Source organism: Notamacropus eugenii, chromosome 5 (genome assembly GCF_028372415.1).
Source record: "Notamacropus eugenii isolate mMacEug1 chromosome 5, mMacEug1.pri_v2, whole genome shotgun sequence".
In the NCBI taxonomy this organism is placed as follows: domain Eukaryota; kingdom Metazoa; phylum Chordata; class Mammalia; order Diprotodontia; family Macropodidae; genus Notamacropus; species Notamacropus eugenii.
The window spans coordinates 427094814-427108610 of record NC_092876.1 but is presented as its reverse complement, the minus strand read 5'-3'; the positions used below and the strand labels follow the sequence as shown (position 1 = coordinate 427108610).

General features: G+C 40.0%; 2 protein-coding genes across 2 annotated transcripts in view; one reads left to right on the top strand and one right to left on the bottom strand.

Annotated features, from left to right (window-relative positions):
* The window catches only part of URB1 (URB1 ribosome biogenesis homolog), a 100153-nt gene extending 95909 nt beyond the window's left edge, over window positions 1–4244 (bottom strand). Inside the window, exons 1-2 of the mRNA XM_072615084.1 lie at window positions 4106–4244; window positions 1318–1457 (exon numbers count right to left, since the gene is read on the bottom strand). Of these exons, the coding sequence (XP_072471185.1) occupies window positions 1318–1457; window positions 4106–4244 (279 nt within the window). The remainder of the gene's footprint in view (window positions 1–1317; window positions 1458–4105) is intronic.
* A 153-nt stretch (window positions 4245–4397) lies between these two features.
* Window positions 4398–13797, top strand: part of EVA1C (eva-1 homolog C) — a 127568-nt gene continuing 118168 nt past the window's right edge. The window contains exon 1 of the mRNA XM_072615091.1: window positions 4398–4557. The gene's annotated coding sequence lies outside the window, so the exon portion shown is untranslated. The remainder of the gene's footprint in view (window positions 4558–13797) is intronic.

Here is a 13797-nt window from a genome sequence, read left to right as displayed (position 1 = left end):
AAATATTGCTGGTTTTTAAAATCTGTGTCCTTATTCTTAACTATCTTTTGTCCTCTGTATTTACAACTAGTAATGTTCAAACCAACCTTTAATAAAATGCTATTCCACTAAACTACAATAATACCAGGAAATTGCTATTCATCACAAGAATACTTTCAAATATCTGGCCACTGCATTCAGATGGCTCCGAAGGAGAAGTGAGGCTGGTGACCTGCACAGCCCTCCCTCACTCAAAACAAAGTCAAGTGCAAGTCATGTCATTATTTCTCTGATGGCATGGTTCTCTTCGAAAACGAGGGACCAACACAACTTTGAAAGACATGAATATCTCTAAGACTTAACTAACAGGAAGATATAAACGGTTTTCTAAACAATTAAAAACTATTAACAGCCATAAAAAAGAGTGCTCCAAATCACTAATAATAAAATAGATGTTTAAATTAAAACAACTCTGAGGTTTTACTTCACACTGAGCAAAATGACAAAGATAACAAAAGATAAAAAGAGTCAGTTTGAGGTCTACAGGAAGATGGGCAGAATGATACATTATTGATGGTGCAATGAATCAGTCCAACAATTCCAGAAAATAGTAGTCAATTGTGCTAAAAAAAACTGATTAAAATATTTATATGCTTCGGCCCAAAGATCCTACTCCTGGGCATTAGGAATAAAAGTTCCGTGTAGACCAAGATATTAACAGCAGCAAGTTTTTTTGTCATAGCAAAGGACTAAAAACAAAGGGGGTGTGCATCTTCTGAAGAACAGGTAAACAAACTGCGGTATGTGAGTATAATAGAATATTTGTCCAATAAGAAACAATGAATATGAGGAATTCAGTGAAACATAGAAATATTTATATTAACCAATGTAGGATGAAGTAAGCACAGCCAAGGAGACATATTGCACAATGATGACAACAACATAAATGGAAAGAATGATAAAATAAAAATGGCCATTCTGCATTATAACAGCCAAGAATGGTCCCAGAGAAGAGATGAAAAATGCATTATCCTCCTTTCATAAAAGAGAAGGAACCAGGGTTGTTTTTGACTTTATGATTGTTACCGGGTAAAACTTACTGGGAGAAGGAGGAGTGGGGTATATCTGAAAATGGTTGTGAAATAAAAGCAAAAAACATCAATAAAACTTTTTAAAAGTCATAAATAATAAAAAAAAGTATGGATCGAGGAACCACAATGACAAAGATAAAAATCACGTCTTATTATGTATTAGATGCGATATATCGTATCTCACATACCAACCATGATGCAGGATAAGTCATTTTTCCTTTGTAATGAATGTTCAAGTGAAACTTACTTCATGTTCAGTTCTTTTCTCTCCACTTAGAAGTTGGAAAATTTCTGAACACTCAACAGAAATTTTTATATATCCTTCCACAACATCATATAGTCCAGTTTGTGGTAACATTCTGGCAGTGGAGACAAAAGTTTCCAAAGCTGAAATAAAAGTTACACATAGGCATTAATAGAAGTAACCTTTAACTCGGAAACACAGTACTTACTATACAACTTGATGCTTCTTCCATCCCCTTTCCCACCCTACCAGAGCTACTGCCATGGGAACCACCATGGGGAAAAAAATTAAGAGCCTTTAGAGAATCTGTAGACTCAAAAGTAAAGGGAGAAAGGTAGGGACAGTTTAGAGGTATTGACCAGGCAAGGTAGAAGTCCACAAACCCTAGTGTTTCCTCCTATTTAGCCTGATTTTTTCCCTTTCATTTTGTAACACTGTCTGAAACCCTGCCACCTAAGAGGTATGTGGATTAACAGGAATCTCCCCTTTAAAAATATAAATACTCCAGAGTAAGTCATTTAACCTCCCTGGCCTCTGTTTGTTCACCTGTAAAAAAAAAAAAAGAAATTCTACTACACTAGTAGACTTTCTAAGGTGACTACAATTCTATGACCTAGTCATTCACATATTAGTGAGACTAAGATTATTCAAGAGTGCTTTTCCATGACTGAGAAATTATGAGGGAATGAAAATTCCATCTGGAAGCAAAGAGAGGAAAGGCAGGTAATGCTGACTTACAGAGAACTTTGAGGGATGAGACAGCCAGGAACAGCACCAAAGTTGGGGCTTAAGAAACAGGAAACTATGGGGAACTTTGGGAATGGGGAATAAAGAATAAGATTAAGAAAAACATTTATATTATTTTAAGGTTTGGAAATCACTTTAAGTAGATTATCACATTTGATTTTCAAAACAACCTTGAGAACTAAGAACTATTATCATTCCCTGTTCAGAGATGAAGGAATTGGAGGTTAAGTGATTTGTTCTGAGTCACAAAGCTACTTAAGTGTCTAAGATAAGATCTGAACTTGGGTTTTTCTGATTCTAAGTCCAGGATTCCATTTACTGTTCCATCTATCTGTAAAAAGGAGATGACCAAGTTTGCCTTTAGGATCCTGGAATCTCAAAAATTTTGTCTGTTGGAGTTGTGAACTGGTCCAACAATTCCAGAGAACAATTTGGAACTATGTCCAAAGGACTTTAAAACTGTGTATAGCCTTTGACCCAGCAATACCTCTACTAGGTTTATAACCCAAAACAATCATAAAAAAGGGAAGAGGACCTTTATGTACAAAAATATTTACGGAAATTCTGTCTGTGGTGGTAAAGAATTGGAAATTTAGGGGATGCCCATCAACTGGGGAATGGCTAAAAAAGATGTTGTATATGATTGGGATGGAATACTATTGCACTATAAGAAATGATAAGCAGGACAGGTTCAGAAAAACCTGGGGAAACTTACATGAACTGGTTCAGAATAAAATGAGCAGAACTGCAACAACTTGTACAGAGTAACAGCCATAGTGCATGATGCTCAACTATGAAAGACAGAGCTACTCTGAAAGTCAAGGACCCATAATGAAAAATGCAGTTTACCTCTAGAGAGAGAACTGATAAACTCTGAATGCAGATTGAAGCATACTTGAAAAACTTTGTCTTCTTGTGTGTTTTCTTTTGTGACATGACTAATATAGAAATGTTTTGCGTAACTTCACATGTATAAGCAATATATATCGCATGCCTTCTCAAGGGCGGGGAAGGGGAGGGAGGAAAATAATTTGGAACTCAAAATTCCAAAAAATGAATATTAAAAATTTTTACATGGAACTGGAAAATACTTAACAAAATAAGTAAAAATGCATTTTTTTTTAAATCTAGGATTGACCCTGCATCTAGGAAAGGGGGAAAGCACCTGCTATACACAAGGTACTGTGTAGCACTGGACAGAGATGAAAGAAACAAACAAGTAACAGTATCAGTTCAAGAGGTTTAGCGTCTACTAGAAGATACAATGAAGACACTTGCAGGGTGAAGGCTCCTGGGAGGGAGCCAAGAGTGCATCCAGGCAAGGACATGAGCTCTTCCATGAGCACAGAAGTGAGAGATGAAAGGTCAAGTTCAGGGGACAGACAACATCAAGTCCAGGTACAGCAGAAGGGACGAGCCACTGCCCGAGGGACGGGACGAAGCAGCAGAGGTATCTATCGGACGTGGGTAATCTCCCAAGCTGCAATATCACCCGCATATTAACGTGCAAACCGTTACGGGTACAGGATAAATTGGGGAGGGAAGGGTCTAAGGAGGACCTTCTAGGAGAAGGGGGACTTTGACAGGAGCGGGGAGGAGAGGGTTCCATGCGCCCCTGGCCCGCGGTGTAGGAAGGGCCCTGGGTATGGAAGCCTTTGAATCGCCCACAGTCTTGGAGGTGACGGAGCCCCTGAGTGGGGGAGCGATACGATCAGATCCACGTGACAGCTGAGGGGAGGACGAACGGACTGACGGACATGGGACCCCAAGACTGAAGGGTCCCCGGAGATAATCTAATCTAATTTCACGGAGGAGGAAGCCGAACCCGCGGCGTGAACTCCGGACGTGTCGGTGCAGCCCTCGGGCAACGTGGGCGCTGCGGGAGGCTCAGCTCGGTCTCAGAAGCGCCCCAGGCGAGCCGGGAGAGGACGTAGCCCACGAGGCGGCGGGCGCACGCACCACGTGCCCGCGGGAGCCCCGCCCCCTCGCCCGCCCTTTAATCCCTGACCCCTGACCCCCGACCCCCGCAGCCCAGGATGCTCACCTGACACCGCAGTCTGAGGGTCTTTGAGCTGAGTTTTAAACTGCTGCCCGGTGAAGGCTTCCCCGCGAGGCCTCTTCGCAGGGCCGGCCGCGGCGGCCTCGCCCTGTCCTTTCAGGGCTTTCCTCTTTGGGTTTCCCATGGCCGGAGGGCCGTGACGAGCCCACGCGGACAGCTTCAGCAGAGCCGCGCGCGGGGCGCAGACCTCGGCAGCGCACAGCGGCCGCACCACGTGGGGCGGAAGGAGGAGGAGGAGGAGGAGGAGATGGAGCGAGCTCGTCCCTAGCGGCCCTCGGCGTGCGCGCGAGCCCAGGGGAGGCGGGGCTTCTCTGTGGGCGGGGACTGCGCAGGCGCAGAAAGTGTTCCTGGGCTGCCTCCTGCCTCTGCGCCCCTGGTCTTGCTTCGGAACCTGCTGCGCTCTTAGAGGACGAGCTGGTTAGAGCGCAGACCCGGAGGTAGGAAGATCTGAGTTCAAATGCAGACCCGTGATGCTTACTAGCGGTACAACCTGGGCAAAGTCACGTAATCTCTGCCTGCTTCATTTTCCTCATCTGTAAAATGGGGCTAATAACAGCACCTTTCTCCAGGGCTTGTTGTAAGAACATGTTTGCAAAGCTCCTTGCCAACTTTACAGCGCCTTATAAATGCTTATTATTATCAATATTGTTAATTATCATTATTACCTGTGTTGTGTGACCTTAGGTGAGACTTAGGCTACATAGAGTGTAGAACTGTAGGTCTGAGAAAGTTCCTATTTTGGTCTATCCCTGAGCAGACACTTCCAAAAATAGTTTGTGTTTTAAATTCTTGCACATTGCTGGAAAGCAGGGCACATATTTGTTTGTTTGTATGTGGTAGGAGCAGGGAATACGCATAAATTGAATCCATTGTTTTGGAAAAAGACCCATCGAGACCCACCTTCTTCAGTAAGGCTTTTCTGGTCCATGCTCTCCTCCATTCCATACCATTAAATCCCTTTTATATTAAATATCTTTTTATAAAACTAGTTTTAGGGGTATTTTTTGTTTTTACATTGCATAAGTTTATCCCAGTATTCTTTCCCTGCCATCCCATATAACAAATAATAAAAAAAAGAGAAGCAACAAAATCCAACCATGCATCAAAAAAAAAATCTAAAAATACATATAATACTCTATTTTACGATATTCAAAGAAGTGGCAGGAGCTGTTTTTTCATATATCTTCTCTTTGGAGACATCCTTGTCTTTTGTAGTTTTGCAACATTCACTTTTCCTAATATTTTTTGGTAGTTCTTTCCCTTTATATTATTCAAGTCCTTGTGTATATTGTTTTCTTGGCTCTGCTTACTTAACCAGTTCAGGTTAAGTCTTTCCATGCTTCTCTGTACTCATCATATTTGTTGTTTCCTACAGCACAATAATATTCCATTACGTTTATTCACATACGTTACATTCATATATTACAATTTGTTTAGTTATTCTGCAATTAATGTGCATCCACCTCCTTTCCAGTTCTTTGCTACCACAAAAGGTGCTGCTATATTTTGGTTTGCATTGGGATTTTCCTTCTTTTATATATACGTCTTTAGGGTATACAGTCTATATCTTGTATGTACTTGGTTGTTTATATGTTGTCTTTTCCCTAAGAATGTGAGTTCCTTAAGGCAGGAACCTTGATTTTACCTCTTTGTATGTTCAATACTTAGTGTACGTGATAAATATTTTTTGATTGATAGATACACATCTTTCCTTCCACTTTGTCTTCTTCATATTGTTGTGAAGGTAAAATGTAATGTAAAAATGCGTTACAAGGTGTAGAATTTATGCTACATCATATGTTCAAGATGTCTCAAAAATCTTGGTGGATTTAATTCAAAGGATTCGTGATAAAAAATGCTCTTGACTTCCAGAGAGAGAACTGCTGAACTCTGCATGCAGGGTGAAGCATATTTTCTTTCACTTTTTTTTTTTTTGCTCCCCCCTAACATGGCAAATATAGAAATGTGTTTTGTGACTTGATATGCATAATGAGTATTGTATTTCTTGCCTTCTGAAGGGGTTGGGGAGGTCCAGACTTCAGGCAGAAGAGAAAGACTTCAGAACTAGAAATATATATATTTTAAAGTTTTGGTAGCTTATTTTTAGATACTCTATATGTATAATCATCATGTTATTAAAGATGTTGTTCAGTTATGTCCAACTTTTTGTGACCCCATGGACCATAACACATCAGGCCCTTTTATCCTCATTATTTCCTGAAGTCTGTCCAAGCTCACGTTTATTGCTTCCATGATTATATCTATCCATTTCTTCTTTTGCTTTCTCCTTCTTTTGCCTTCAGTCTTTCCCAGCATCAAGGTCTTTTCCAATGAGTTCTTTCTTCCCCTTCTGTTGTCAAAGTATTTAAGCTTCAGCATTTGACTTTCCAGCGAATAGACTGAATTCATTTCTTTAAGTGTTGACTGATTTGATCTCCTTGCTATTTAAGAGACTCTCAAAAAGCTTCTCCAGCACTACAGTTCAAATATTGTCAATCAACTTTCCTATAGTCCAACTCCCACACAGCTTTATATTACTCCTGGAAAAAGCATGGCTTTGACCATATGGACCATGTGCTGTTCAGATTTGCCACAGCCCTCCTTCCAAGGATCAAGTATCTTTTAATTTAAATATCCACCATCTACAGTGATCTTTGAGCCTCACCATATAAAATCATTGGAGTGGTATTGTCTGCATGTTTAAGATTGCTGATATTTCACCCTGCAACCAGGAAGACTTGGGCTCAAATATTCACTCTTTTGACATTTACTAGCTGTATGACCCTAGGCACTGACTAGGCTCTATGTAACCCAGGTAACTGCCTAGGATTTAGTAGAGAAGTCATACACAGGATGCCATCTGCATTAGGGAAGTTATTCTATATCTCAACAAAATCATAGAAACTTTTGAGTAGTCATGCTTTTCATATGTGTATAATATTATTACTAGGTTAGCATTTAATATTGTATCTATCATTACTTTGTAAAATATTTTAATGAGAAATATTTTAGTATCAAACATGATTTTACACTCCTGTAATCTTTGCTACTGGAAAGGCTGAGGCTGATGGATAGCTTGAGTTGGAAGTTCTAAGCTGCAGTACTAGGGCAAAGCCAATTGGGTGTCCGCACTTAAATATGAAAACAACATTATGAGCCTTCCAGAAGCAAGAGGCCACCATGCTGCCTAATGAGAGGCAAATCAGCCCAGTTCTGAACTGGAATTAGTCAAAGCTTCTCAATATATCAGCAGTAGGGTCAGCCTGAGAATAACCACTAGATTTCCAGCCTAGGTGAGAGAAGGAAAGACCTAGAGAAAAAGGAAGGAAGAAGGGAGAGATGGCATAGTGGATAAAGTCCTGAGCCTGGAATCAGGAAGACTTGAGGTCATATCTAGGCTCAGACACTTAGTAGCTCTGTGACCTTGGCAAGTCACTTAACTTCTATTGGCCTCATTTCCTTCATTTGTAAAATAAGGAAAATAATAGCACCCACTCCTAGGTTGTTGTGAAGATCAAATGAGATATTTGTAAAGTGCTTTGTACACCTTAATAATGTGCCAGGTCAATATTAGCTATTATTATTAAATAAAAGATATTTTAATGAATTATAACCTTTTAGGTAAGTTATAATATCTGGAAATCTATGATACCACCAAATTAAAGTTCTTTTATTAATTTGAGTGCTAATTATATATAGGATATGACTGTGTGTTAAGAATTTGTTTAAAATGGATTTTGATATAGAGTGAGGTAGATGGGTCAGTCACAAGTGGTAGGGCAAGAAGATGGGCTGCTCATCTCTTACTTTGCTTCTGATTTCTTCCTTAAGAGAATGACTTTGGACTGTAACAACAGAACAAAATGGCCAGTAGGGAATTGAAACTCAAGACAAATAAGGAGATGCTAAAAGCACCTGACTGCTCCTACCAAGTTCTAGTAACCAGACCCAAATGAACTACATCTCAGAGTACTGAAAGAAGTGCCTGATGTAGTTGCTGAGGCCCTGTTTCTGGTTCAGGGCCTTAGGAATCCATGCATGGTGAGGCCCTGTGGTTTTTTTTTTTTAATTAACATTTTTATCAATGAATCAAATTCAGAAATGGCACAAAGCCAGTTTCGATAGCTAATGTGTATGACAGAGTTAGGATCCAAAAATATCTCTGCAAGCTGGAACATTGGGCTGAAAGTTTTCAGTTCTTTTTGGCTGAATCTAATAGAATGAAACTTAATACGGAGAAATGTAAAGTCTTAGACATGGTTTTTTTTAAAATCAACTGAAATACTGCATGAGGAAGTGGTTAAACAGTAGCCATTTGGAAACACCCTAGGGTTTTAATTGGCTACAAGCTAAATATGAATCAAAAAGTGTAACAGCAGTCAAACATATTCCAATACAGTCTAAGGCTGCTTCATGAGAGGTGTAAGTCCAGGACCATCTAAGTACTTGTCCTGTATTCTGTCCTGATCAGACTAAGCCTGAAATTCTGCATTCAGTCCTCAGCACTATATTTTAGGAAGGTCATTGATGAATTGGAGAGCATCCAGAAAAGGGAAAGCTGGATGGTGAAAGGCCTTCAGATAATATTCCATGAGAATCAGCTTAAGGATTTGGGAATATTTGGTCTGGAGGAGAAGAGATTTGTCTTTATCTTCAACTGTCTCCACAACTTTGTTCTAGGAGAAGGATCAGACTTGTTTCCTTTGATCCTAGAGAGAACTGGGAGCAATGGGTAGAAACAGCAAAAGAGCCAGATTTGAACATTAGGAAAAGCTGCCTAATGAGTGAGTGAATGAAGCATTTATTGAGTGCTCTCTGTGTACAAAGTGCTGCACTAGATTCTGGGGATGCAGAGCAAGTCTGCTCTCATATTCTAATGAGAAAGAAAATACATGGAGAAAGTTTTAGCTGCAAGTCAAAAAAGTCCCATGGCTCTTTGGGTTCAGTATCAGAGAATGCCTCTATTTTAATGCCATTTCCACTGATAAAAATCAATTCATTTTTATCATACTGAACTCTTTGACAGTACCAAGGACCTCGGTGACAAGAACTTTCTTTTTGGAGGCTTCAAGAGCTCTGTCTGTAGCACCTGCAGGAGCAATTGCCAGGCTGCCTTTCCACCAAGGTTGCTTCCAAGAATGATGTCTGGAAACTGCTATTCCAAAGACTTTTGGTTCAAGGTCTTGACTTGGGCTGTGTCCATCAGAGCCTGGGGTTGGATGATAGTTAATATGGTGGTGGTGGGGTGGTTTAACTTGCCTAGCACATGCTGCTTCCTGTCTCTCTCTTATGGATGGTAGTTGGCTGGCACTAGTTGGAATGACTACCTGCCCCCCACTTCCTCCACAGAAGCTGCTTCTATGGATGAGGGCTGTGAGGGTTAGGCTGAGCTGGAAGCAAGAGCAGTGGTCTGAGAGGTAATGCCATTCTCAGGGTTCCTGTGTCTATCTGTCTGTTGGTGGCATTTGGTCAGTAGGTGGTGGCCCTAACAGTTACAACTATCCAAAAGTGTAATAGGCTGCCACTTGAGGTAGCAGGTTCCTTCTCATTAGAGGTTTTCAAGCAAAAGTTGGATGACCATTGGTTAGGTGTTCAGGCACAAATTGAAATAGGTGGCCTGTCAGTTTTGTTTCAAATGTCTGACTCTATGAAATAAGGAAAATATATCCAGCAGCAACATGAAAGATAGTTTAGAAGAAAAGAGAATGAAGTGCCTGTGCTAGGATAGTGACAATGGGAAAAGAAAGGGGATGGTGGATATGAGGTTGCATTGACTTGGTACCTGACTCGATATGAGAGTTAAGAGTATGAAGAGTTAAAAATAATGTCAAGATTTCAAATATGGGAGACTGGGTGAATGGTGGTGTCATAGACAGAAGCACCGTAGTCAGAGGGTTTGGGGAGGGGACGAAGATAATTGTCAGTTTTCAAAGGAAGAAATTCAAGTTATCATCATGTGAAAAAAAGTTCCCACATCATTAAAAATAAGAGAAATGCAAATTCAGGAAACTCAGTAGTTCCATCCACCAGATACCAAATGAATTGGCAAAGAATATCAAAAAAAGAATGACATGTTAGAGTGAGTGAAAACAGGCACGTTGATGCCTTGCTGGTGGAGCTGATAATGTTGAACAGGATGTTGGGAAAAACTGTGTAATTGTCAAGTGATCCAGACATTCTGGAAAGCAATTTAGAACTGTGCCAAAAAAAAAAATCATGAGATTGTGTGTACTCATTGACCTAGTGGTACTTATTCTAGTGGTAGTAGACTTATTCCCCAAAAGAGTTCAAAGAAAGAGGAAAAGGCCCATTTGGACAAAAATATCTGTAGCATCCCTTTTTGTGGTGCCAGAGAACTGGAAGCTTATGGAAACGCTCTTCATTTGAGTAATGGCTGAACAAATAGTGGTACTTAAAGGAATGGAATATTACCATACTGCAAGGAGAAACGAATGCAATAGTTCAGAAAAATCTGGGAAGACTTTTATGAACTGATGAAGACTGAAAAAAATAAGAGAATAATTTACATGATAACAAAAATATTGTTAAAACAAAAAATGAAAAACTTGAGAATTCTGATCAATATAATGATCAACTCCTATTCCAAAGGACTGATAAAGAGTGCTACCCATCCACCCCCCCTGAGAGAAGCAGTGTACTCAAAATGTAGAATAAGACATACATTTGTGGACATGGCCACTGTGGGAATTTATTTTGCTTGACTTTTTTTTTTTTTCTTTTTCATTGGGGATAGGGGAGAGGTGAGATAGGAAAAAAAATGCTTGCTAATTGCAAAAAAAAAATTTGAAATAAAAAAGATAATTGTCAGCTTTTCATTTTGACATGCGTTGGATAGAACTGGCTAAAGGTAGTTTCTGGAACATAATAGTAGGTTCATTTATTCTTGGTTATTTTTATTTAAAAAGATATAGCATAATTATGCTACTAAAAATTACATTTTGTAGCTACGCTATTTGAAGGCGGTGGAAGCACATAAGAGGAGGAATGCATCCAGAACCCATATCAAACTCGCATTAGTGTATGTCTTTTTTCTTCACTAACCCTATGATTTCATTACGTTAGGAAATGCGTTCCACCAGTGGAGATGAGCACCTGTTCTGCAGTTTATTGTCTTAGAGCTGAGATGTGAAGCATTCACACAGTCAGTGTGTTTCAGAGTTGGAACATGAACCCAGGTCTTCCTTGACTCTCAAACTCTATGGACTCCCTTTCTCTATGACATCATGCTTTAATAAGGTATTTCATAGCAAGGAAAGAATCCACTGTATAGAATGAATGGAGCTGTGATTTATCTTATAATATTTCATCCGAGCTAAAGGAATCTCCAAGAAGCCCTCACTACAATCCTTTATTATTCCCTCATTGACTCTTTACTGCACAGCCTGTAATGAAGAGCCCCAAATTTTCTCTTAAGCCGTGCAATGCCACCCCACCTCTTACCAGATGATCTTGCCTCTTTATGAAAAAATCAAGGCTGTCCATTATGAGCTCCCTCATCTCTCCTGCGCTACACTTCAATCCTTTTCTAAATCTTTGGCTGACTTTTCTTTTATTCCAGGCTCAGAGGGTGATCTGATCCTTTTTGTTCAAAAGACTAAGATTTCTCTTTTTGAATGGTCCAATTCCATTCTAGAATTCCTAGCAGTTTTTCCAATTAATGATTCCTTCTTGATCTTATCTTCAATCTCTTCCCTATCAACTGCTGCTTTCCTGTTGCTTAAAAACATCCTCAGGTGCCTCTCATCCTTAAAAAACCTTCACTAGATCCTGTTATTCTCCCTGCTCTCCACCCCCAAGCTAGCCTTCCTTTTACTGCCAAACTCCTACTTTCTATCTCTGCTCATTCATCACCTACTCATTTCTCAGCTCCTGGCAGTCTGGCTTCTAACCTTCCCTATTTACTCTACAAAAACACCCTTCTCAAGTTCATCAATGATCTCAGTGGAGTGGGTACAATCAAGGAACCTTTCCCCTATCACCTTTGGCTAGTGGACATCCCATGGAGCATACCCTTTCTAATGCCACTTGTGTTGTCCTTGGAACTGAGTCTCTTTTTGTGATGCATTATTCTTGCCCTTTCCAGTAGAGCCTTTAAGAAAAGACGCGCAATTAGCAGCTTCTGGCTGGGTTCCATGTGTTGAAATTCTTACTTCCAGAATGTGTTTTCAAAGCTGCATCAGAGAGGATTGACAGCTGAGCCAGGAAGAGCTACCTAATCAGTAGATCTTAAAGAGTTATCCTCCATTCTGTTTCCCTCCTTATTATGTGGCTTAGGAACTCTTTCACTCTGGTACTTCCAGTAAGGGACTACAGGAATGGATTTCTTTTTCCTGTTTCCCACCACTGGCAGTTATGGTGATTTCAACACATGCTGCCTAGGTGAACCTAATTTAGAATCAATGCCCACCCTCTGTCTTCAGATATGTATTTGTTTTCCTGAGCTAGGTTCCTGAGCAGTGATCCTGACAGACTTTTCAAGAGTAATTATCTAGAAATTGTCTTGATTCCTTACATAGTTAATTCCTTAGTAAGAGGTGGGTGGCACTGGGGGGCTTAAGAGAAATTTTGGAACCCTTCATACAGGCTGTGTGATAAAGAGTTAGTGAGGGAATAATAAAAGATTGTAGTGCAGCTAATTCCTTAGCCACTTTAGGGCTCAGAAGACCTACAGAATGAGTCCAACCACTTGCCTGGCTTCCCAGAAAACATATCCCTTGAAGGAGCTGTTCAGATGATGCAGAGGTGAGGGGAAGGGGAAAGCCTAGTCAGCACCATTGCAAAATGTTTCATGTTTTGCCTGCAGCATTGAGATTTTAGGTATCAGACTATCAGGAGAGTGTACTATGGCGTCATAAGTTACTGCTTCATGGTTAAGTCTCTGTCGGTGTGTCCTGGTTAGTCTTTTGCATTTCTTTTGTTTAGAGGAAATAAATAGCTGTCCTGGACCTGATCTATTTAGTACACTTTGCTCCCTTTTTAGGAGAGACAAACCTAAGTTTTAAGTGATTTTCCCCCTAGGCTCTGAACTGGGGGAAAGAAATAGAAAATGAAATTTAAAAAATGAAAAGAAATAAAAACTGAGAGAAAAAAGAACATGACCTCTCTCTTCAGAATCTAGGCATCTCCAGGACCTAACTCACTTCATACTCACGGGTCCAGAACTAGCAGTCCATTTAATGTAGGGGTTCTTGACATGAACCTTAAAAAAAAAAAAGTCTTTTGATAACTGTATTTCAATATAATTTATTTCCTTTGTAATACAATTTATTTTATTTTATGCATTTAAAAACATTCTTACATGGGGTCTATGAATTGCCAAACAGGTGTATAACACAGAAAAAAAATTAGGAACTATAGGGAACAAGCAGGCATCCCAGCTGTCTTAGCCCAGAAGTGATCTGTATTGTTACATTTGCTAAACCTGGTTGTGTTTTGTTGATGCACATCCTCTGTGTTTCCTTTTCCTACTGTCTATCCTGTAGACTACAATATTTGTAAAGTCCTTAGTATGTAGTACCTGGCACATTAGTAGCCTCTATGTAAAGGCTTATTCACCTTCTCTTCCTTTTCCTTCCATGACAATGCTCTCTCCTAGGTTTTTATACCACCTATAGGACTCATCCTCCTTAATCTATTTTACTGGAGGTAATGTTAAT